The sequence below is a fragment of the Apteryx mantelli genome, chromosome 3 (genome assembly GCF_036417845.1).
Source record: "Apteryx mantelli isolate bAptMan1 chromosome 3, bAptMan1.hap1, whole genome shotgun sequence".
Taxonomy (NCBI): domain Eukaryota; kingdom Metazoa; phylum Chordata; class Aves; order Apterygiformes; family Apterygidae; genus Apteryx; species Apteryx mantelli.
Window position 1 is genome coordinate 66312828 of NC_089980.1, and position 25391 is coordinate 66338218.

The 25391-nt window shown below is 43.3% G+C and overlaps 1 protein-coding gene across 3 annotated transcripts in view; it reads left to right on the forward strand.

Moving 5' to 3' along the window:
* The first annotated feature begins 360 nt into the window (after positions 1–360).
* PPP1R14C (protein phosphatase 1 regulatory inhibitor subunit 14C) overlaps positions 361–25391 on the forward strand; it is a 96719-nt gene continuing 71688 nt past the window's right edge. For all 3 annotated transcript variants that reach the window (XM_067294756.1, XM_067294754.1, XM_067294755.1), the window contains exon 1: positions 361–702. In XM_067294756.1, coding sequence (XP_067150857.1) covers positions 421–702 — 282 coding nt within the window. In that variant the 5' untranslated portion in view covers positions 361–420. The remainder of the gene's footprint in view (positions 703–25391) is intronic.

Here is a 25391-nt window from a genome sequence, read left to right on the forward strand (position 1 = left end):
CTTGCCTTCTGTTTGGGTTCACTGCCACGAACCCATTCATCTTCCCCCGGGGAGAAGAAAGCGGTCGCGTTCAGCATGTTAATGCTTCAGTAAGCAGCGGTATGATATTGATGAGCGTGCACAATAGGGCAAGACTGCCTTTGCTTTAAAGAACAAAAAAAAAGACCCCCCCCTCAAGGGGGTAAGGACCCGGCCTCAGGCGGGCGTTTCGGAAGCCCGGAGGCGGGGCGGCGGGCCGGGCGGGCCAGCGCTGTCCCCGCCCCGCCGGTGTGGGAGGGCCCCCCGCGGCGGGGCGGCCGCGCCGCCGGGCCATGAGCGCCTTTAAACGGCAGGTGCGGGGGAGCCGGGCACACGCGCCGGCGGCGACGGCGGGCGGCGCCTTTCGGCTCGGCTCGGCTCGGCTCGGCGGCGGAGCGGAGCATGTCGGTGGCGACCGGGGGCAGCGAGGCGGCGGCGGCGGCGGCGGCGGCGGGCGGCGGCGGCGGGAGCCGCGTTTTCTTCCAGAGCCCCCGCGGCGGCGGCGGCGGCGGGAGCGGCGGCTCCTCCCGGGAGGACTCGGTGTCGGCGGCGGTGGTGCAGGTCCAGCAGCGGCGCCACCAGCAGGGCAAAGTGACGGTGAAATACGATCGGAAGGAGCTGCGGAAGCGGCTGGTGCTGGAGGAGTGGATCGTGGAGCAGCTCGGGCAGCTCTACGGCTGCGAGGTGCGGAGCAGCGGCGGCCGCGGTGCCCGGGCGGAGGTGGCGGGTCCCGGCGCGGCCGCCCCCGCGGTGCCCCTGCCCGCACGTCTGCCTCTCCCGCCCCCGGACGCGTCCTCCCACCCTCAGCCGTGCTTCGGCTGCGGGCGGTGGGGACCTGTCAGCGCCACCTCCAAATGACATTCGCAGCCCGGGCGTCCCCTCCCGGCTGCCTGCCGCCGGGCACCCCCGTCCTGCCGGGCGCTCCTCGGTGTGCCCCTCTCGGGAAGGTGTACCTCCCCGAACCCCGAAGAAAAGGGGCCTGAGGTTTCCCCCCCACCCTGTGGTGAATGGGAGGGGGCCGCCGCCCGGAGGGACAGGCGGCGGTCTCTCTCGCACAGGGCACCGGAGGAAGCCGGCGGGGCTGGCCCGGCCGCGGGGCTGCGGCTGCGGTGCCGCCGCCTCGCCTCTCCCACGCGGCGGGGGCCCGCGGCGCCTCCGCGGGGGCCGAGCCCCCCTCGCGCCCCGGGCCGGGGGCTGCGGCGGCGCCGGGGCTGGCGGTGGTGGCTCGGTGGCGGCGGGGCTGCGCGCCCCGACGGCCGCGGGTACCCGCGGCTGTAGCGCGCTTGCAGCGCGGCGGCGGGCGGTGCGCGGAGGCACCGGGGGGAGCCGGGGCGGACCGGCCTCGGGGTGGCGGGGGGCTGCGCGCCTGGGGGCGGCCCCCCCGCGCCGGGGCTGCGCGCAGGGCTGGGGCCGCGCGTGGTTTGGGAGAGCCGGCGCGGGCGGAGGAGTTGGCCGCGGCCCCTGGGGCCAGGCGCCGCCCGGCCTCCGCCCCGGGCAGCGGCGCCCGGGGTCCCCGCACCGCGCTGCACCGCGCCGGCCCGCCCGCGCAGGCGGCAGCACCGCGGAGCTCCGCGGAGGGGCTGCCTTGAGGTAGCAAAATGTCAGAGCTGCAAATTGTGAGGGAAGCACTTCTATGCGGATATGGGCGGCTCGAAGACAGCGTTTTTATGTTATGCCGGCCTTAAGGAGCAGGGCGATTAGAGCCAATGAATCTCGGTGAGCAGTTAGAAGAGCATTACAATGAGAATTCAAAATACTGTGTTGTTGTATTTAACTTGTAAATATCAAGCCTGTTTTTCTGTTACTGTCTACAAAAGGTGAATATCTGGGCCAGAATGAATTTTCTTCTGTAGAGGGAAGCTGAAAAGGAGATTTCAAGATTATTTGGGGGGATAATACACTATTATCTTCCATATAAAGATAACAATACCGTAGTAAGGAATTACTAGTATGTTTTGTCAGGCTTCAGTAGAAATGTAAATCTTCTAGTTTCAGGATATTCTCTCCCCCCCTCCCTGCCAATGTTAGTATTAATCTTATTAAAGATCCAGATATTAAGTTTAGGCTGAGGTTCACTCATCTTTCACCTCTGTAGGTCTAACTCACTTTCATTAGAGACTTCTGAAGAGAGATTTGTTGAAGCCAAGTGTGAATTTTGTAATTAACATCTCAGGAGCCAACATCTCCCTCCAGGGCTCAGGAATATTCTTGAGCAAAGAAGGGAGAGCCCAACAGTTCCCGAGGTGTGGATGTCTTGAGTGGATGTGAGAGCCTAAATAACCGGCCCTGAATATCTAGCATGTATATAGAAATGTTTGAAGAAACTATCTTTCATCTCAAAACCAGTTTCTCAGCAAATTTGTCGAAAGGAGTTGCCCTCATCAGAAATGTGCATGTGACAAGTTAAACCCTTTTAACTATTCACATCCATGAACTAAGGGAAGGACAGAGATAAATGGAAACTTTGGTTTAAAAATAAGCAGTTATAATGCTTTGTTTTGGTGTGACTTGCCTATTCAACCTCATGATTTATTAGGCCATCTAGCCTGTAGGCTGAAATAATTTCTCTGGGATCAGAAGTACTTGCAACTGTTTGCATGAATTGATGAATTCATGTTTGCATGAATTTGTGTTTGTATGAATTATGATTCTCAATATTGTAGTTAGTGACTGGCTTGCTGGTCTTCACACTGTTAGAAAACGTGGCCTGATTGGGCTCTGTTGTATGCTTTCTGTCAGGCAGGTGTAGTCCTTCTGTATATAAGAAAGGAGGTTTGGGCTTGTTCAAACCATGGTCCAGAGAAATTATCGCTGCTCTTCACAGTATTCAGATGTCTGACTTGCTGCATGGAAACATTTAGGAAAAATTCTTCCATATTTTTCCTTACTGTAGTTGCTACATCTGACTGAAACAGAAGGAGGTCTGCTACTAAAAGGCTCCCCATTAAGATGGGACCTGTATGTGACTGCACACACCCAAACGTTTTTTTTCTTGATTCACTTTATAAGATGACTTTTAGGAAAGAATGGTTTGACACAATAGATGAAAATCCTTTTAGCATTGAAGACTGAGGGCAAAATGTTTAAGTCTTGCCTTCTGCTCTTTGCTGTTATTTGATATGCTTTCCAGTATCAGCATTGATGGCAGTAGACAAAAGGTCAAACAATTAGTAGGCTATCAAAATAAAATTGAAGGTACTTGGTGAGTGTAGTGAATAAGGACCTGAGCGATTTAATATAAGATGCTTTGCTTGAATGTGCTAGAATTACTTTTAGGCTTACGGATGTAGCTCCCACACCGTAATTTAACCAGCTATCCAGACTGTTAATAACTTTGAAGGAAGGTTAGAGAGTGGGAATTGCTCAGCTTAACTTCTGTGGAAAATCTAGCATAATTTACTAATGTGATGATGCTTATTCTGAAATAGCTTGAAATACTCCAAAATGTCAGAAATAACTGTAAAATTGCTAATCCTGGCTCTTGCAAACTGGTGTCAGTGTTTCCTCTCTATTCTGACTAGGAGATCTAAGTTTCTAGTTTTTGCAGACTTGGGGATAAGGAGCAATGCACTCCATTCCTGGGAAGAACAGAAGTAGGGAAGTAAAGAGTGCTTGGCAGAGCAGTGCTCTGAAATTCTGCAAAAAGGCCTGGATGTCTCTTTGTGGGACTGAATAAATGTAGTGTCTGCCCACTGTTTTCCATTTAAATAATGTTTCCTACTGAATTATGCTGAGATTTATCGGTAATTGGGCACTTCCAGAAAGGGTCCCTTTATTTAAAGCTAGACTTGTATTCACAGTCTCACAAGTACTTGCATGAAAAAATCAGCTGTATCTGCCTGTGACTATGTGTTGGCTTAGCAACAAAGTTTAGGAGACTAGGTTGGGAAATAAGTAGACAGGTTTGTTTGTGTTCTTTTCTAGTGAATCTACTCTTTAGCTGGGCAGTTTTAGTTTTAAAAAATGGATGTCAAGCAAGATAATGGTGTTGGGTGAAGTGGCTTAGAAAACAGCACTTTGAGACTATTTTTGTTGCTGACCTGTGGTGATATGTGATACGAAGACCATCTTTAGAAAGACTAGCTCCACATAAAGCAGATTTTAGGGATGGAAACAGCTTGACTGTTTCCGAACACAGTCGAGTGTTCGACTTCCTCATGTTTTCTCCTGTCTGAAGATTCTCGAGTAGGATTTGCTTGGCACCAGAATCTGTGAGACTAATGTACTCAGGACAAGTGCTCCAGGCAGGCATCAGTCTGACTGGTCATTGTTTCTAGAGCAGCTGTCATTAAAAACTGATGTTTTATGGCCTGTTCGTTTTGGCTTACATGAATGCTGAACCTGAGGATACAGTCACGGATTAGTACATTGAAAAAGTGGTGCCTTACTCACAGGACTTGAGCTGACATCAAGGTTGACCTTTACTAGGTGTCTTGTTTCTAAAAACAGTTTCTCTACAGATGCTCACATTTTGGGCTAAATTGATTATTGGTTGGGAACTGCTAAACCATGCTGTGCAGAATGACTTACGTCATCACTCTTCATTTCTCTATGATTTGCTACTTGTATTTCAGCATGGAAGTGATGACGGTCTAGTTTTCCAGATATATGATCTACTTTGTATGCACCTGCCAAACTTGTACAACTTTATGAAAAAGGCCACTGGATTTGGCCCAGAAACCATTCAACTTCACAAGAGGATTACTGTGCTTGAGGGTACATTCTGCCCACAAGTACAGGCATACCTCACTTCATTGCGCTTCGCAAATATTATGTTTTTTACAAATTGAAGGTTTGTGGCAACACTGTGTCGAGCAGGTATATTGGCGCCGTTTTTCCAACAGCATGTGCTCACTTTGTGTCTCTGTGTCATGTTTTGTACATTGTTTTTTCAGACATAATGCTATTGCACACTTAATAGACTACAATATAGTGTAAACATAACTTTTATATGCACTGGGAAACCAAAAAATTCATGGTACTTGCTTTATTGCGATATTCACTTTGACAGTGGTTTGGAACCGAACCTGCAATATCTCCAAGGTATGCCTGTAAAGCATTTGTTATAGACAACAGAATGCTGTTGGAATAAGCACATGGAGAGCAAACAGATTTTACGTAAAACATTAGTAAACAATAAAGAGGGATTTTGCTTGTGCTATGGGTTTGTTGCAAAATCTTTTTGATGTACAGAAAAGTATGAGGCCTTAAATCTTGAACTGTAAAAGCTGAAGATAAGACTTACCTTCTAAGATGAGCTATTGCTGAGTATAGTTTGATAACCAACTCTTTTATTATTTTATGTCTAATCATGTATTGAGAACTTGGCAAAGGATAAGATGCTGGTCCGGAAGTAACAGGGAATTATGCCAAAGCTTACCCCTTTTCCATTTCAGTGCAAAATATACTTATTATGGAATGCTGTGTTAAAAATTCAATGTATTAAAAAAAAAAAAAAAAAAGGAAGAGCTGCCCATAAAAGCCCCTCAAGCATTTCCTTCAAGAGTACAGAGCCAAGCTGAACTGAGAATCATGATTATGTACTATTCTCTTCCACTTCCTGAAATGTGGGTACCACAGTGATAAGGGTAGCATAAAGCCCTGAACTGGGTAAGGGATTTCATGTTGGCAGGGCCAATTGTTGCAGCTATTAGTAAAAAATGGTATTAGTCGGGGATGGAATGTAAGGGGGGCAATTAAACCTGTTCAGGATGGTTGGAGCTGCCTTCCCTGGGTGCTCTGACTGTGACTTCAGTGCTGGTGACTCCCCTCTCTGGCCCCTTCCTGGAGCTTCTGGGTGACGCTAGCAAGACAGCTTGTTCCTAGTGTAATATCGGTGAGTCTGTCGGTCTGTATGCACTTGAATTTGAACTGTTTGGTGTTAGACAGGAGAAAACATGAGGAAGGCACTTATCTACACTGTAGAGCTGGATCACAAAAGTAAAAACTGCCTAGCTCTCCCATCCCCTCCTGCCACACAAACATTTTGGCTGCAATGGTGAGGCTAGTGGCATGGTGTAAAAGATGGGTTGCAGGGAAGGTGTGCTGTCTCATGTCAAGCTTTCTGAAAAGGATGGATTTTTGCAAGAGCTGTTCTAGTCACTTAACCTTGGCATTTGAACAAATTAGCTACCTTGACTATATTTCTAAAATATTTCTCAATACAGAATCCAGCTGCAGGGCTGATGAGTATTGATGGTCTATCAGAAGCACTGCTGCATAACCAGACATGGTACAGGATATCACTTCCTCTGAGTATTTGCATCAAAACAGACATACCTTGTGGGCTGACTGGACTCAATTACAGCTATTTCTTTCCCTAGTATTTGGGGCTGTGTTCCTACATGCTACTGGCCTTATGCACAGTATGGTCCCTCTTCTCCAGCCCATCCTCTCACTGGTCGGTGGCTCTGCATATCCTGCAGATCCTGTGTATCTGAGGCAGTTACCATGGTTACCAGTGATCTGTTTTGCTCTGGGTTTGAAGAACACTGAATGAATGGTGCAAGGATTTGAAGGCCAAATGCTTTTTTCTTTTTCTTTTTATTGTCCCATTCTTTGCAAAACAGCCTGCTCAGCACGCTGTTAAGGCTGCTGTTTAGTAATGTGGGCCTGATGGTATGGTCAGGTACTACTTACTCCTCAGGCTATCATGAGGTAATGTTTGAAATGTATTATTCATTTGTCACAAAGATGCTTTAATCTGGTAAGGAACTCCACTGAATAAAAAAACGCAGAAACAAACTTATGCTGACTGTCTGACTCTTCGAATAGACTTGGATAGTTCTCTAACTTGGACTAAGACCTCACAAGTGGTAGTTAAGTGTGAACATATTTTTAAAGGAAACTAAAGTGAAAAGAGACTGAGAGGGCTCTGAGAATCATCAGGGAAAAGAAAAAAGTTGCTCCTTAAAAGGAAGCAAGTCAGTAGCAACTGTAATAAAAGGATTCTTTGTTCAGGAAATAGAGTATTATAATATAGGTGTGTTCAAGCAAAGTACTTAGAGCTTCATCTAACTGCTTAGAAATGTGACTGAGTTATTTCTTTTGGAAGTCTATTAATGATGTCAAAATTTCACATTGTACGGCATGAACTTTGGAGCACTCTTCATTTGGGGAATTTTGCTGAACTGATTTGTGCTAGTCAAAGCTTACTGTGATCAGAGACCTTCACTGGACATGGGCTCATATTGGGCTAGCAAAGGCTTCTCATATCATGGAAAGGGATTTCTGTTTGGAGGATCTAAGTGTAGAAAATAGGAAGCCCCAAATGGCCTTTAAAATGCATGCTGCTATAAGTCAATGCTTGTAAAATGCATGCTGCTGCTTTCAGAGAAGCAGTGGGCTAGACTACCTACGAGGGTGCCAAGCACCTGAGGGCAATGGGGTCAGAGCCTTTTGTCTCTAAATGTGCTGCTTAAACTCTGATCCTGGGTTCTGAAGAAAACTAATTCTAGCAGGAAATGCACCATTCAGCTACCTTCCTCCTTTTGAAGTGCAAAGTTTACATTGCATCTCAAGGAGTCTAGGAAAATTATTTTTCAAACCACTTAAACTTTGTATAGTCTGGATGTCATTTCTGCACTGATCTTGGCTCACTGTCTTATTTTAAGTAGCGGCAATACCCTTGACTTCTAATTTAGAAGCTTTACTATGCAAACCTACATCTTCCATGAACTATTCCATATCAAATCTTTTGTCCTTTCCCCCTTTCCATTCCAGATTGAACTGGTCTCTTTGCTGAAGGGGTAGGTGTGGTTGTTTTATGACAAGGCAAAGAAATGATTGATTGCTTATATCACTTACCTTTTATAATTGTACTTGCAGCAATTGTATAAGCAGTATCCTCAAACAGTCACGGCTGCAAAGACTCTTCTGCCTTTAGGCAAATTGCTTTACATACAGTCAGTGCTTGATTATCCAGGGTAAAGAGGGTGGGGAATGGGGAGAGGGTAGAAGAGAGAAGCACATGGATGCAATGGAAAAAACATGGATTAAAAAACCCTATGTAAACTATGCTATAAATCATGCAGTGAACATGCAGCTGAAGTGGGGGGAGAAATTGCCAACCTACCCCTTTCTCCTGCCCAAGTCATCACACACATCACACATCTGCATTGCTTCTGGACTTGAGTCTAGCTTGGATGTCTCTGCACTTGCAGTACAATTAATCTACAGTGTGGATTATCTATCCATAGATAGCTGAGTGTTGCTTACGGTGAGCAGGACACTAAGCTGACTTGTGTGCTGGGTACTGGGCGAGTCAGGATGGTTTCTCTCCCATTATTCTCATAGCTTTGCATTAGCTGATCTAAATTCTGCTGCAGAATCAGTTACCTGAAACAAAAATAACCCTGTTTAAATGAAGAAAATATGTATTCCTTGGCACATCTGCCTCCTATTAAAAGGCATAGTGAATGTTTCTGAATAGGTTTCATGCCCAAGTGAAAAGGTGTTCTACTTGAAGTAAAACTTCATTTTGCAAGCAGTGTGGTAACTTAGGCTTGTCACAAGAGTAGCCTGATTCTTAACTGGTCTCTGCCTTGCAAAGGCTGGCTGAACTCTTGTTCATATTCTCATAGCTCCCCATTTAGATTAGGTTATGCCCACTGACTTGAAAAGTCACAGTACCTGGCCCCAGACCCAACAAACAAACCTCTGAACAATTTTGTAGTGCATACTAGGGATAATCTGTTCAAAGCAGTTGTTCTTGGAGAGTACAGGAAACGCAGATGAAAAATACGCTGTTCAGTCTCTAACCCAGTTCAGTCTGAATTGTGGTCACCTTGTCTTCTTGTCGCCTGGTGATAAAGCAGCAGCAATATCAATCTATTCTTCCTGCAGCCTTGTGGCTTGCCTGCAATAGAAGAGAGCTAAGTTCTTATTTTTCCTTTCCCTTTTTATTTCCCTTTCCTCTGTCTAACTCCAGAAACTTTCATTTGACAATGCAAATTAAGTAGGTTAGACATGGCCATCCATCTGTGTCACTGCAACTTCTGGCTGCCTGTCATAAAACGTTGGCAGTTACATTTACTGTATGTCTGTGTGACACATGGAATGGAATTACATAAGTCAGGATTTCTCAAAGTTATCAGTGTTGGAGAAGGGGAATAAAATCATAATTGCATGCAGTCCGTATAGCAACAGTATGACTGTATTTCAAAGGTAGAATAAATTTTGCCTGTTAAAGACTGTCTTGGAACAAAGGATCATTTGGGCAGAGGTACACACTGAAACAAATCAAATGTTCTTTGAAGTAATAAGTATTTAATTCTGAGCCTCACATTTGAATAGCAGAATTTTTTTTTTTTCTTCTCCAAAGGAGCATGATATCTATTCTAGGAACCAGTTCATCACAGTATCTTAGACTATTTTCAGGCAACAGACAGATCACAGCCCCAGAAGGCATCTTGTTTCTTTTTAATTCATGTGATATTTATCAGTAGTGCCAGATCTACTAGATATCAGCCTAGAGAGAAATCACAGTATGTTGTATAGATCTTTAATTATTAGAATGTTGATAGCTAAATTAATTCAATGTAATACTGTTCTGCATGTGCAGCAAAGCTGGTACAAAAGACAGTATTCATTTAAAGAGGCTTAATGGCAAGTATTTAAGTGTCTAGCTTATGCAGTGGGTGCTGATCTACAGGTGACACTTCCGCTTTGTAGTAGTAAAACTTTTGGGTTGAGAACAACTCACCATTCTGAGTATGCTGCTAATAAGGAGATCACACACTTCAGTCCTGTGTGCTGGACTTCATAAATGCAAATGATGGCGCAGTGAATGCCTAATGAAAAACCTCTTATCAGCCTGTCTTAATAGGATTACTTTCCAGAACACAGAACTGGGAGGAACATTCTGGGTCACAGAGCCTGCTCTCTCATTTGCAGATAAGCTTTTTGCATTTGGTGTAATTGTTTAACAGAGCAACTCTGTTATATGATGTTTCTTTCCACATTATTTCATAAGTTTAAAGGCACCTTTTAAACCATTTGGGCACTAGGCTCTTTCTCACTTCCTTTGTAAATTATAGGAAGACACAAACAAAAGACCTGTGTTTGCTTGAGATGGGCTTGCCTGGACTCTCGCACTGGGGTGAAGTTTAATTAGATTATAAATGCACTTTACTATCTGTACTTACTCTGGACATCGTTAGGGTCAAGTGGTGGCCACAATGCGGGGCAGAAATATCAAGATACTGTAGGCTGCTTACTACCTTATAACAGAATCTTCCTTTTGGGTAGATGTCTGCAGACTCTGGGAGAAATGTATTCACCAATGTTCCATTGAATTAACTTAGCAATACTGTAGAAAATATAGGATGTTAGCTGCTCAAGATCTTAATTTGTTTTAGGACTTGAAAGATAACTTCTTTGAAGTAGATATCTAAATTAACTCTGTGGTACAAATGATCTATTCCACTTTAGGTACCGATATATAACATTTTGGCACACTTACTATAAACACAAAGCATGCCTTGAGCTTTTACAATTGCTTGCTTTACATTTTAAAGGATAATACCTGAGGCATGTACTACCCTAGATATATGTGAAGAGAAGTCATTAAGTCTGGACATTCTGAAATAAATTCTTGTGTTTTCTATTTTTGTTATGCTGGTAGGAATCAAGCTATTTTAGACTTATTGTCAAACTGTGTATTCCTGTGTCAAGTGCACTGAAGCAAAACAGCTTAGTTTTCTTTCCAAGAAAATTAACAAAACTTCCTAAATTTGGATTATGATTGAATTCCTCCTCTTAGTATTGAACACTGAATACTCTCTAGTATCAGGACAGAATCTAATGTGGGGAGGAGGGCTGGTGGGAAGTTGCACACTGGCAGCCACAAATATCTCAGTTCTTACTTCAGCTGTCATTGTAGTACTTGTTTACTGGTCTAGTTTATTCCACTTGCTTAGAGGTATCAAACTGCTGTTTGTTTATCAAGACCAAACTCTTATATGGAAGAATTTCTGTGGTGTTTCAAAGTAATTCTGATAACCAAAGAATGCATTATAAGAGGAAGCGAGGTCAATACTTCACTTTGTAATCTGGAGGCTGTCTTCCTGTCTCGAGTTCCCTGCAAGTGGAGGCTTTATCATGGCATGATTTTGAAATGTTCATGTCAGATTTTAACTTCAAATGTTTACGTAATGACTACATTTGATAGTGAAATCATGGGCTCTTACTCGAGGTGAATAGCTTGCAGGCCCTTGGATGTAGCAACTGGGAAGAGGGAGGACCATGTGCCAAAATACTTTTTTGGGAACTGACTGTGAGTTTGGAGAAACACTGGAATCAAATAGTAGTCTTTAGGTCTATTATTCCAGGGTTTTGTCATCTTCAGTGGGACGCTTCCAGCAGATTATTCCACTTCCTAGATCTGAAGCAGTTTAATGAATTCATGGTAAAGATCCCTTAGGCAGTCTTCCAACTTCGGCAGACTGGGTACTTGCCTGAGGAGCTAACTGATGTCTCTGGCCCTTGGGGAAGAGGAGTGTCTGTTTCTAAAGCATGTTGGAACTCGTTGATATTTCTTGACACTGATGGACCAGGGCCAAAATGCATCAACTGCTAGTACTCGGTCTTCCTGGTGCCCAAAATTAGTATGTTGGGGGAGGGAGAAGGAGAGGCCTAGTAGTAACTACTGTATAGAGTACGTTGATATGTCCAGGCACCACTTGAAGGACTTGCTGCAAACAATGGTTAGCTCTCCAGATGTCTTGCCAACTAAATTTCTTCAAAAAGAAGGTTCAGTTCTCCTAGATTCTGCAGAATGCAAGAATACTTGTTTTGGTTCTACTGAAGAAAACATTTTTCCCCCACAAAAGAGACACTTTTTATTTCCCATGTCAAATCTGAGATGACCTAATACTTCTGACTAAATAGATACTTGCATTTTAAAACTGTCTGTTATTTCAACTGATAATATCATAATTAGCTGATCAGACTAAAATGTGGTAAGAACGCCATGGGTTTGTCAGATACTTGATGCACCCATGCTGTATGACTTTTATTGCAGAAGTCAATTTACACACAACTTCTCAGCCAAGAGAAAATTAGTGCTGGAGACAACAGATTATTTTTACAAGACTTTAAAAGTGAGAAGGGCCACTTAGAGGCTACAGTGTCTCACTGTACTCTTTCCTTGTCTTTCTCCTTGTCCTTTTTTTTTTCAAGCATTCTGATGGAATAATTAATCTTTGAAGTGTCCCAAGAGGCACACCTGCTTAATTGCACTGCTATTTAGCCTAACTCCCCAGAGCACAGAAGACCTGGTGTTGATCCTGTTTCTTTGAAATCTTTTCTTAAAATCTATTTCTTGGGTCTTTTTCACCTTCATTTTTAAACGAAGCAGTCAGTCTGTCAAATCAGACCTACCATGGAACTGTCCTAGTCATCAGGGGTTGTGCTAGGAGAGCAAGTCACCACAGTGGCCTGATTGAAGGAGAAAACTGCTGGTGAATCTCAGGGCTCCTCTGAAGTGATAGTTCTATGCTTAGCAATCTTAAGTTAGTTCTGTATGAGTTTTATTCCCTTCTCAAAGGGAAACAGATCTTTCCACAGGCTAGTAAGTCAGTTCCAAGTATGCTATATAGTTTCCAGGTAAAACCTTATTAGTGTGGAAGTGCAAAGATGAGGTGCTCTAACCAAGACTACAGAAAATGCCCTGCATGTTCCTGCTGTGTGGCCTAGCTATGGAACTCAGAGCACACTCAGACTTTGCTTCCATGTAGGGCAGCTTTCACAAGCACTTTGTTCCTAGATGACAAGTCTTCTCTTCAGCTTCTCTGGTTCACCACTGCCCTCTATGTGGTGTGACCACACAAAATGGGCTTAGCTGAAATAAAACTATTGCATTCTTCTCCCATGTAGAGGTATGTACAAATTTCAAGGAAGCAGTCAATCAGGCTTTTGTTATTCTGATGTGGAGAGAGACCTGCAGATCAAGCGTGGGGATGTCCCATGACAGGGTATGTGTGGAAAGTCATTGCACTGGCATAATCCTGAAAGAACAGCCATTTAGAAAGATCCTGATGGCTTAACTTACTGTGCCTCTCACAGATGACTATGTAACAGTGATTTAAAGTACAACATGTATTTGCTAATACTGAACTATTTCTGCCTGTGTGAAAGTGGATGAGGACAAAAACATGATGTGTCCTCCCTATCTGCATCAGAGTGTTTTATTTAACAGAAGTGACAAGCAAGAATAGACTTAGCATGTCCTATTTTTAAGACAAGGACACAAGGCTTTTGCTTTAGAGACAGAACTTGAATTTAGCAAATGTTTTGCTGAGATTGGATCCATGTCATGGGCATGGTTAGGAAGTGCTGAATGCCTCCCTCTTACTCTGCTCAGTATACTTTGTGATCAATGTCTCTTCTTCATTTAGCAATTTCACACTCTAGTGATTCCTTTAGACTTCTGAAGAGATGCACAAATTAGACAACAATTCCTTAACCAGCATGTGTTATGGATATTTTTGGATATGCTGAAGTTGTTTTGACAGTTCAGGTATAAAAACAGTGAAATACCAGTGTTAGTACTAAAGAAGGCTAAATGAAGTCTAACCCTTGCTTTGGCTGGATGTCCTTCTTTATGCTTACTAATGACACTGCGTTTGCAAAGTACAAGATTCTTTACTTTCTCTGCATGTTGAGTGTTTTTTTAAGATCAAACTTATGGCTGAGTGGAAGGCCTGATATGCTGTATTTTTTTTCTGGAAACAAAGAGGTATTTTGGCATCGTAAAATCTTTTACCTATAATTGCAGTATCTTCTCACCCTGCAAGTTTATTTGGTGTTGTGACGAAGGTGATAAAGAACTACAGCTGTAGTAACAAGATTGATTTTGATAATAAAATTTATGGACACCATGAATTGTAGAGTTCTCAAAATTCAGAATCTCATGGCATTTGGTCCTCTATTTCTTGCGGTGGTCGTTTTCCAGAGTTCAGTATCAATGGTGTGAATCCCAGATAACTTGCTGCTCCACCTTGTGTCTTGGCCACACTTCCACCTGCTGGCTATATCCCTGCTTATACTGCCTGTGGCTCTAGGGTATTTTACCCACTTAGGATGCATACCGCAAAGGCACATCCCCTGCCTTGAGGCTTGCTCTGAAATTAGGTGCTTGAAAGGATGGAGTGGTTGGGAACTCTTTTGAGAACCATTGTCCTAGAAGATGCAAGGGCTGCAGGTGTAGGTACAGCTGTGAGGAGATTAGGATTTTCCCACCTGTCTTCCACCTATTTCTCCACTGCTGTGCCAGCAAGTCCTGTGCTGCCCTAAACACAATGTCTTTTGTCAGTGGGGAACAAATAGTTCTCTCTCCTCTAGAGCTTGCTTTTTGCCCATCTCTACAATAGGGCGTGGAAAGATGTAGGAAGTGTTGGGCTATCAGGGCCAAGTAGGCAGGGACTGCAGTAAAAAAGGAGCAAATGGAAAGCTGGGTGAAACTGGAGAGGGAGAAAGAAGGTCAGATAGTGGACTGAATATGGAGAGTCTATGGCTGGCTGCCTGCCGTATCCCTGCATTTTTCCATGTTGTTTCTTTCGCTAGTGGGTACTTCTGGTCCAGGTATGTGGGTAGATGTCTCCTTGTGTAATGTCTGCTTCTTTGCTCCTGATAGCAGGAGCACTGGCAGTAAAAGAGCACTGGCAGTAGAAGATGATCATTTGATGCATATAAATCCATCATGTGTGTCCTCACATACAACAAAGGAAGACTGCTATATAGAGCTAGGTGGTGCTTTTCATTTAAAAACAAAAAAAAAAGCTCTGAGATAATTATTTAGTGCTTTTTTCTTCTTCCTCCAGGTTCCTGATCCAGTTTGTTTCCTGACCCCTCCTCTCTTTATCTTCCTTGTAAGACTTTAAAGGCTCACAGGAATGTTCACACACCAAATGTAGTGGAAGAGAGAAAACTTCAGAAGTCAGGGAGCACAGAAATGAAGAGATTGACAGTTGTTGTGTTGTAGGTTTGCTTTACTTGCTCTAGCATTTGCTTTTGGGACAAAAAGCAGTGTGGTGTTGGAATTTCATACTTTGTGAAAACTTATTTGAATAATGTTTAAAGCAGTGCCTGTACTAGAATATCTGCAATAACACTGGAAGCAGATTACAGAGAGAAATAATACAATCGCTGTCAACAACTGCTAGAGTTTAGTCAAGTATGGTCAAGTGAGAGATGTCTGTTCATTTAACTTCAAAGCCATATGGCGTGCCCAAATGCTTTTAAAGAATCTGTCCTACATGTTTTGTAACTTCCTGTCCAGAAGGTCCTGGGCAGTGTCCACAGGTACACTTGTGCAGTTGCCGTCCCGCTCCAGATGTGGTTACCTACCACTGAGGGGTGAATTGACCTTTTAAATGGCTTATCCTCAGACTTTTCTGCGATGACAGGTGTTCAGTAAGATAAATAGTTGCTGGTTGTAAAGAGATTCTCGCAGAACAAGAACTGCCAGCTCCAAATGTCTGAAGTACTGGCTATAGCAAAGATGAAATAATAGACAGTTATGAGCTGATTTCCTGCACGCTATGCCTCTGAGGGGCATGTTAACAGCAAATTTTTAATAGAAGCAATTTTCGACTCACCAAGCCCAGCTTAACACTTACTTAATTTTAGTGCTCTAGCTAGGGTACAAATAGTTAGTATTAGAATGTGGTGGTCTTTCAACATTAGTCTTACAGTGACCTGTTCAACCAGCCACATTATGACATCTGCTGTTATTCGAGGCTATCATCATTTTCTCATCCTTTTAACATTTTTTTATCTTTTTAAAAAGGCAAACCTTGAACTGTACATGCAGTTATTTCCACAGTGCTGAACGGAAGCACTAGGGATGTGCTTCTGAAACACTGCAGAAAACTAGCTGGCTGCGCCTCGATAAAGCAGGTTTCTTCTCTTCTGATTTTTCACAGCTGCGGTATTAGGCATCAAAGCAATGAAGCTAGAGTGTGTCTGACTCCGTCCTCCCCTACTGGTATGTTCTTCATCTTGACTCCAACCTGTGTGGTTCCTTCTTTCAGCAGTCATCCTGGTTTCTGGTTTTCTACTTTGAAATTAGTCAGTTAGCAAATCAATGCGAAGAAAGTTGCATTAAAACCTAGTCTGGAAATTTCTTGCCCTGAGAGACAGAACACACAGACAAAGGCAAAACAAGCGAACCCATCTAAATGTTAACAGAGGCTCGCTGGTAGAGGAGCAGTGTGCGGAGCAGTTGGCTTACAGCTGTTTTAGGGAAATGGTTGTGCTGCAGAAAATGGAGTCTTTTGCTTGCTATGGGGTAAGGAGAAGGAGAAAAACAGTAGCAAGCAGTGTGTGTGCATGTGTATATTATATATGTGTTATGAAGGGAATTAAAATATGCAGAGATTTACCCATTTGACATTCTGACTCAGTGTTCGAAGCACTGCAGGAAATGAGGAACAGAGTGGAAGAGCTGGGGGAAGAGCTGCATGATCTCTTCTCCCCTAAATTAAATTACCACCCTTCCCAAATCTCGTAGTGCTTAGTACTGTACAGCAGTGATGCTGAAGTCAACTTCTGGTCAAAGCATGGCTTCAGAGCAATAATACTGTTTACCTTCGCTGGTTGGAAACAAGCAAAGGAAAAATTATGCACCCCTTAGAGATAAGGTAAAGTGCACAGTAATTCTGTGGCTGATTCCCCTGCATTTGATGGGAGTGTTTCTGCCCACAGCTTTGCTGGAGATGTTTCTGACACTGATTCTGTAAAAAGTTGGGTGACTCCCCGTGGGTCGGGGTCCAGATCAGGCCTGGTGAGGGTCACCCAGGTCAGGAACAGCCCCATGGTGACTGGGCAGGACCATGGGGCCAGGCTGAGGCTGGACTAGGCAGGTGCCCGTGATTTGGGGCTGGGGCCAGGGTGGGGGTCGGGAGGCCCCTGGCCAGGCAAGGGCAGGCCCATGATGGGGAGGGCTGATGGTGCCTTCTGCATCCTGACACTAAGGTAAGTTTGGCTTCTGAGACTGGCCTGTGAACAAAGCATGATCTAGGATATGTTGTTATAGAAGATTTTAGTCCTGGATATTTCTTAAGGCTGTCTGGGGCAGGGTGAAATGTCCAAAACCTGGCCTTTTGTGTTGCTTGGCCTCATGGGGAGAGCTCAAGCTCTGGAAATCAGACTTTAATTGAGGCTTTAATGTGTGGGTGTGAGGTTAAAGATGTGTTGGAGTTTCAAAGATGTCCGTATAGATCTAGCTATTTTATAATAATCAGAGTGGTCATGTGAACCCTGATGAGATGATGTATGCCATGCCATTAATTTACTTTTCTGTTTAAAGACTCATTTTTGAAGCACATTTATTCAACCATGAAATCCATTTAGAGGTCTATTTCTGGAACATTTATCTTAGTTTGCTTATATCACAACTGCTCGATATGTTGAAAGGTTCAGCTTGCAACAGACTCACAATATTGAGGATGAAATAACCCTGCAAGTCAGAGTAGAGGAAAGGGCGGAAAGAAGAAGGGAGCAGGCAAACCCCACTGCCCATTTAAGTAATGTGAGCTGGCGTATGTAAGTTCTGAGGGAGTCTCCTGACAGATGATACTGAGTTTTCTGGTATTCAGGAACTACCTGAAACTCTTGGGAGCCCTGGCTGGAGTCAAATGCAGGTGGCTGAAGGACGGATGGAGGTGTTAAAGGAAGGAAAGATAGTAAGAGCACGAGTACTTTTTCAGATCCAGTGTTCTTCCAAAAGTCAGTCACACAATCCCTCTTCTATCACTTTGTCATGAAGTGCAGTGATAGATAATATCAAATAAAAGGATGTACATAAACTACTGACTTCTCCAGTTGTATCTTCATAATATTCAGTGTGGAACCAGACATGCAAAAATTTCTGCAAAGATTCATGTTGGTGAGGGAAGGGAAAAAGAATTAAACTTGTTGGATAATAATTTTTTTGCAACAATATAAACCAATCTTTGCTGTTGTGTTAATGGTGCCTTAAAGAAAACTGTCAGCAGTCTAATGGCAGCTTTGAAAACAGAAACTTAGCCTATTCTATCCAATTCATCTCCAAAGAGATGAATGTTTCCAATCCTAATGATCCACTTAACTGCCAGGATTAAACACACATCTCAAGAAAAATTATATGCGCTTAAACAGGGAGAAGCCTGTTAATATAACATTGGGGCTGTGCAATTGAGGACAGTCGAGTAACTTCAGGATGGGTTTTAAAACTGAGCTTAGTTTTAATTCAACTCTTTTATTTGCGGTATTTTATTCTTCTTGTCTCCCAGGTAAATATTTACTTTGCCTTAGTTCTGAAACACAGTCAGTCTCAAGTGCTCAAAGCTTAATGAACAAAGCTTCAGAACTAAGGGCTAGCTAAGTATTTCCTCCACGTCAGAGTTGGAAGCAGTCACATTATGACTTGCCTAACGTCACACAGATATTTCAATGGTAGGATCTGACTGCAAGGTTGTTAGTCTCATTCATGTATTTGAAGTGCAAGACTACCTTTATTCATTATCGGTAATTCCCATTTCCTAAATTCAGAACTCTTCTCTCTGTGTAAAAGGTAGCATTACATGTAAAACATCCTTAACTCAGATGCAGTTAAGCAGGTGGGCAAACCTGGATGCCTAGACCCAGTGAACTCGTAAGCAGCGTGGATTACTGTGTGTACCTAGGCACTCCAGTCACATGTGCCCGTTGCTAGGACTGCTAGCGTTTTATTCCAGTAGTTCTTTTTGCTGCAGTAAACTGAGCAGCTCTTTATTTCCCAGTGAATTGTGGGAACTTGTCTGTCCTTGGGGCATGTTTTGGGGTGAAGGGAGGGAGGAAGATATTGTGGGAAAGCATCAAATGACTGAGATTGCTTTAGGGCTGTAATCAGAGGGCTGTAATCATCAAAGGTGGAAGAGTACCAGCCCACGAGTAAGCAGCGCTCAGGTTTTTGCCTGTAGCTCCAAATAGGGCAGGGAGACTGGAACGAAGCGCGGTGATGCATGGTGAGTGCTTGTGTGGGTAGCAGCTCATTAAGAGCAATGCATGAGTAAAGGCCTACGCTGCCTTGGTACAGAACAAAGTGTTAAGCAACTGCTCTGGCCTTCTTTTATGGAAAAATGGTCATACAAGAAAGATACCATTGCCTTGGCTGCTAAGGTATTGTAAAATTGCTCTGATGTAAAACCTTGGCCCAAGTGCTCAAAACAACTCTGCCATGTGAGCCAGGTTGCCAGGCTGAATGTGCATATAACGCAAGCTATCAAGCTGCACTTACCAAGGGATGAGTAATTTTTAACTCCAACTTTAATTTACCCTCTCTAATTTCTCTAGATAGGTGGAATCTTCCTTGTAGATCGGAAAGCTCAACCAGCTATTATTTCTTCTTTGGCTACATCTGAATTTCTTCAGGATTTGTCACATCAATATTCACTATTTGAATGTATACATCCTGGAACCTCTTCAAACTATAAAAAGTGGTTATGCATTTTTTTCTATGTAAATACTTTTTTTTTTTTCATAAGAGCAACATGCAGGGACTTAAAAGTTAACTTGACTTTTTAACTGTTTTTGCATAAGCAGTTATCCAGAGCTGCATCTGTAACCACAGCAGGAAAAGAGTTCTGGTCTACATAGAAACAAGGTGAATCTGATGTTGCAATTTCTAATTAAATACATAGTTGTTTAATCCTTTTGGATTGGGAAATGGTGTTGCAAGTTTGTATATTTTAGTGTTGAATATTGCTGTGTTATAAAGTGTTTTATGTCTTGGGTTGTCTTTATTCAGTGGTGGAAGCCAAAGGCATGATGTGAAGGATCTTCAGCAATTTTAAGGCGGAGCACACGCTGGAGTACCTCCTGGTACAGCTCACCTCCTGCTTGTATCTGTAGGTAATGGGGCTCTTAAACAAAGGAATATGGGATATGTTTAATTTTAGTGAGTGGCAATGGATTCTGCCACCTTCCTTTCACTCCCTATTCCATAGAGCAATTGGAGAAGCTCGAGTTAGACTGTTTCCTGCTCCTAAAATGCTTCCTGGATGTCTGTTTCTGCTGCACTGGAATGACCAACTGATGGCTGCTGCACCCGTTCTATATTAATTAGATTTTATTCTGTGAAAACTTATTCTGGAAGGTAGCATTGCCTGTTGTGAGCATAGGATTTATGAGAGTACCGATTCCCACGCTTGGCAGTGTGTGTGCAGAGCTGGGCCCTGTGTGTTTTACCCAAGCCCTCTGTCTTCGGAGGAGTGCTGGTGCAGGGGCTTGTACACGTGCCGTCTATAAGCTGTGAGGATGGGTGGGTGGGGATACTCCATCTTCAGTGGGTCTGGAAGTATTTAAAGAGGATTAAATGTAGCTCTATGGTAGCGAGGGGCTGTAATGAAAAAGTGGGGTCTGTAGACAGTATCCAGTTGTAGCTACTTAAGAGGCATATCAGCATTTTTCTCTTATTTTCAGAAAATAGCCTGCCTTCTCCCAATTCTTTACACCATCTTTGGGCCAGGAAGTAGAGTTCTCTTAAATGGCTCAAGCTGTTCAAGCCTTCAGTCAGGCAGGAGCGAGACATTTCTGAGGCTGCTGCTCTGGCACAAGCATTCAGTAAATAGGGGTGTGCAGGGGAAGGCAAAGCTGCTGCTGCTGCTGGTCCTCAAAGCTGCAGTGTCTAACCACACACTCACTCTGGAAATGTCCTGTAAGCTGTGAGGTGAACTTTAAACTCAGCTTTCACTAGCTGTTTGAATAGGAAGGTTAGCACTGGCTGAGGCTGGCAGCCAGTCAAGCAGAGGGCTAGTGGGAAGGAGCAGATTATGTACAGTGCCATGTGCTGAGAGGCATGGCTTGAGCCAGGCAGTGGTTCTTCTGAGCAAGGTTGCGAGCACTCTGGCTTGGGTTTGCTGAAGTTGAGCTTGCCTTTAGAGGCTGCATATGTGCAGAGCCCTGCTCTCCTTTGTTGGAGGAGAGAGTCTGTCTAGGAGGTTGGATTCAAGCCAGTTACTGCAAGAGAAGCTTCTCGTGCTGCTTTCGTATTTTGGCATGCTCGCTTTCCCTGACCAGCTCGTCAAAAAGCACGAATGTTTCTTTAGCATCTGAGCGTGTCAGACAACTCACCCAAACTTTTAATTTGAAGCTGCATATTCTATTATTAGCTGTAGCCTGAAGTGATTTTCGAAATCCACCTGTCACTTTGATTATGCTTTTTCCTTGTTTTGTTTTCTTGCTCATTGATAAGAGAAAATATTAAAGAAATGTGCATCCCTTGCAGCTTGTGGCTAATGTGGCATGCTAACATACTTGTGGCATGCTAACATACTTTAGAATGACTAAAAAGAGAGTACTTGAGAGCTTTAAAGAATTCTGGTAATGTGGGTTGGACAAAGAGCCATTGTGTGCAGTTGTGGTGCTGAACAGGGGGTTCTCTGAACCTTAGACTTTAGTTTGGGCAAGAAAGTGGTTCTTGGGCTACTTGACCCCTGATTCACCATTACAGATTTTAAGATCAATACCACTCTACCACTGTGAAAAGTCTTCTAAGCTGGTGCTACATGGTCCTTAAAAGCTGAGCAGAAGTGAATTATGGCATCAGTACTTTTTCCAAGCTCTAAAGAACTTGCTGAATCCCTTCGAATACAAATCTGGAAAGCTGCTTCTATAGCTGGTGCCAGTTTGTATTGCCACTAGAACAGAGTGGTTGTATTTTCGAGGCACTGACTGTGTTTGTTTCCATTACCAAGCTGAAATGGCAAGCTAGAAGTGCTTGGCAGAAAAATCCATGTGTGGATCTCCTGGCATGCTAACTCCTGTAACACTTGTTTAAAATAGACCAGAGGGCTAGTGAGCTTATGGGATAATGACAACGCTAATACCCAGCTGCCCTTTTTCACAAAACCTAGGAAGAGACCCTATTAGTATACTCACTGAAGGGAAGATGTCCATACTTTATTAGATGCTAGTAAATCCACATAGGAAAGTTGTTATGCAACTACTAAGGGGAAAAGCTTTACTTGGGCGCCTGAGAATCAAGACGTGAATCACAGGAATCCCCAGCTGCATGGCTTCTTAGCCCATGTTTGTTTCTACTCTGTGTAAGAATAGACATGAGGAGTCCAATTTCAAATGTGGTACATAGCCTTCTTTTGAGTAGCTCCTGTGTTGGTCTCAGACAGACCTGACATAAATCTGCTGTTTTAACTCTGGCAATTTATCATGCTGCAACCTTTTCTTTTTGGCTTATGGGAGAAAATGCTCACTTTAAAGTGAACATTCTCTTAAAGAAAATTATCTATTAGTAACAAATCAGACTTTGATGTGAAGCTTTTTTTCCAGCTACTCTTGTCATCCACTGAATCTGCTTTGCTGATGTGCCATTTCATTGGTGGAGTAAGTCATTGCTATTTTGTGTGCTACAGTGTAAAAAAACAAAACAACAAAACAACTCACCGCAAAAATACCCCCAAGCCCCAGTGGGCTTGTACATTGCCTTGGAAACTGGATGAACACTCTTGTTCCACCTACAAGAAGTCTTGTAAAAGCTAACTGTTTCCGAATGCATTAGGTGTAGTTTGTGCCGAAAATTATTTTGGTGGCTGAAATCTTTTAAAGCAGGAAACAACAGGAATATGAGGCAGAAACAATATGGAGCTTCCTGTCTTATCTTTCTTTCCCAGAGAGCAAAAGGGAGTGCCTGACTTTGATCTTACTCCCTTCCTTCCACCTGGCTCTGCATGCATGTTCATGCAGTTTCATGTCTGAAGACCTGATTATCGTCTCTGGTATCCCTGGAATACCTCCCATTTGAGAAACACTGTAGGTGGGAATAGTAGCTGGCCTGTGAGAATCCAGAGGAGCAAAGTTTGCAGGAACATTCCTCACATACATATTTGTGCCCAGGCTGATCTTTCCAAGGGCCTCAAATCTCAGACTTTGGATGTTTATGAGAAAAGTAGCCAGTTAAAAACAGACCTGGTTGTTTTACATTGTTTAACCCAGTGTTATACTTTGAATTCGAAGTTACTTTGAACTGGCTGTACTGTATTAAACATATACTAATTCAGGACTGGAATAAGCATTTTAAATTTAAAGATGCACAAGGGCACCTCTGGATTCTTTCTGATGGCATTGGTTTTGTACCTTGACTATGAGGTCTTACTCCGTGGGGTTTCTGTCTTTTGTCTGTGTAAAGTGTGTGATTAATTAGGGCTATGTAGTCTCTTTCAGTAATCATTTTGTCCCTAGAGTGGGAAGAAGCTGCTGCAGGTATTTGGGTTTATATGCAAGCGTTTTGCAGACCTGCGTCATCTGAGAAGGAGGTCTATTGAAAGACTTTGTTCTGAATTCCTTGCGGTTAGTGCCTTATCTGTGCCCTATGGGGTAGTGATGTTATGCTGCTTATGCATGCTTCACTGCCACCCAAAGTCTCTGGATGTAAATGTATATGCTATGCTATGTATGTACGGTGTGTCACTGAGAGCATTGGAAAGCATCCTTGGAAATTTATACTTTGTAATGCTTAACGGCTTTAAATTTTCTTATCCTGCATTTCCATCTTTGATTTTAAAGATGAAATAATGTGTGAGAAGGATGCAAAACTGTTAACCTTTTTTGACTAACATGGGCTAACCAAAAAAGGCTAAACTCTGCTTTAAGAAATGATGCTGTCAGGGCTATTCTTCCTTTTTTTCATACCTGGAAGTGCAAAATCATTTTCTACCACAAAGACTATTGCAGTATATTGAGCACATTAGTTTAAAACTGTCCAAGCTTAACGTGAGGCAGTTAAGTGGCTTGACTACTTTTTCTTTTTTTTTAGGTGCTGCGTCATTGCTTGAGGCTCCCTTTAGTCTCCTGCTGTTTACTGTAGATGGATGGTAAACATCTAAAGTTAGGTGAGAGAAATCCCAACCTGTGAGTTTTGGACCTTGGTAGAGAACCTGTAATTTTTGTAGCCTTGCTTTAAGATGTTGCCCAACACAAATGATTTTGTTCGGGTGCCTGCTCTAAGTCAGGTGTGACTGTATACTGAGTGGCTTTGCATGCATGAGTGTTGGCAGTTTCACAATCCATGTCTTTGTTTGGAAGCAGGGAAGGTGAAGGAAGGAGAAGGCTAACCTCCACATTCTTCCAAGGTGGAAGACAGTAGAAGGAAGGTGAAACTCACAGGGATGAGTAGCTGAAAGGTGGATCTCTGAATGGCTCTCTGAAAGGCTGCCAGAGGTGTTGTCCAGAAGGAGGAAACGCATGCTGTTGCAGCCTCATGTGAGGTTGCTCAAGCTGATCTGGGTCCTTGCTGTAAATACATTGTATTGGCTGAGTCCAAAAAACAGAAATTGTGAGCCCATACTACCCAAATCATGAGATGATTTAGAAAATAAACAAAGTTGATCTATCTCCTGATACCTTAATTACTCTTGCCAGCAACTCCTGAATGATGCCAGCTCTTGCAGACTTATCATGAATAAAATGATTTTGGCGGCTATTGAGGGAACTTTTGCCAGAGCAAGCAACTAAAATTAGGGCCTTGCTGTGACTAACATTCGGTTGCAAACACAAGTGAGAGAGAGTCCTTCCTGAAAAATCTGGTGCTGAGAGGTTCGGTGATGGTGACTGTAGTGTAGCAAAGTGAGCCGATGTAGGAGCTCCTCAGGAGCTGCTGGAAGTCTAAAGCTCTCATCTAGGGTGGCTGGCTTCAAAGGAGTATCCTAAAGATGAAGGCAATTTTGGACCTTGAAAAGGCGCTGAGCATTGAAGGTTTATCTGCTAATATTTTGCTTGTGAAAACAAAGCCTGGCTTCCGGAAGGATGCTTCAAGAACTTGCCTTTCAAGAGCTCTCAGTGGCAGGGATATCAGCTCGCTGGACACCATGTCAAGACTCTCTAATAAAGTTCCCAGTTTGTCTGTAAACTTTCAGTTACTGTAAACATAAATGTTAAAATGGAAAAAGAAGTAGCATCATCAAACCAACTAACTGTAGTGTTTTTGCAGCACTATTCCTTGTGTTCCGGGGCCTGAAAGGCACACTTATGCTTCTGTTCTCTCCTCATGGTGGTTTACAGAGAACTGAACTCAAAACCTTTAAATCCTAAGCAAACTTCAGCTATTTCAGTTAGATGTAGTGCTAAAGTAGAAGGCACACCTCATGCTCAGCCATTATATCACAAACGAACAGTATACAATGGCATTACCTGGCTTCTTTATGGGAGCAAAACATGGCTGGCATTATGATAGCCAATATAATATCCTGTGTAGGTGGGACTGAATTCTGAGGATGTAGATACATGAATGCTGAGTGATGAGTGTTTGCATTAAAACGTGATTTTAAAAAACCTTTCACTTCTACCCTGTGCTAGGCAAACATATTCATTACTTGGTTGGCTCTGTTTAAGAAGTT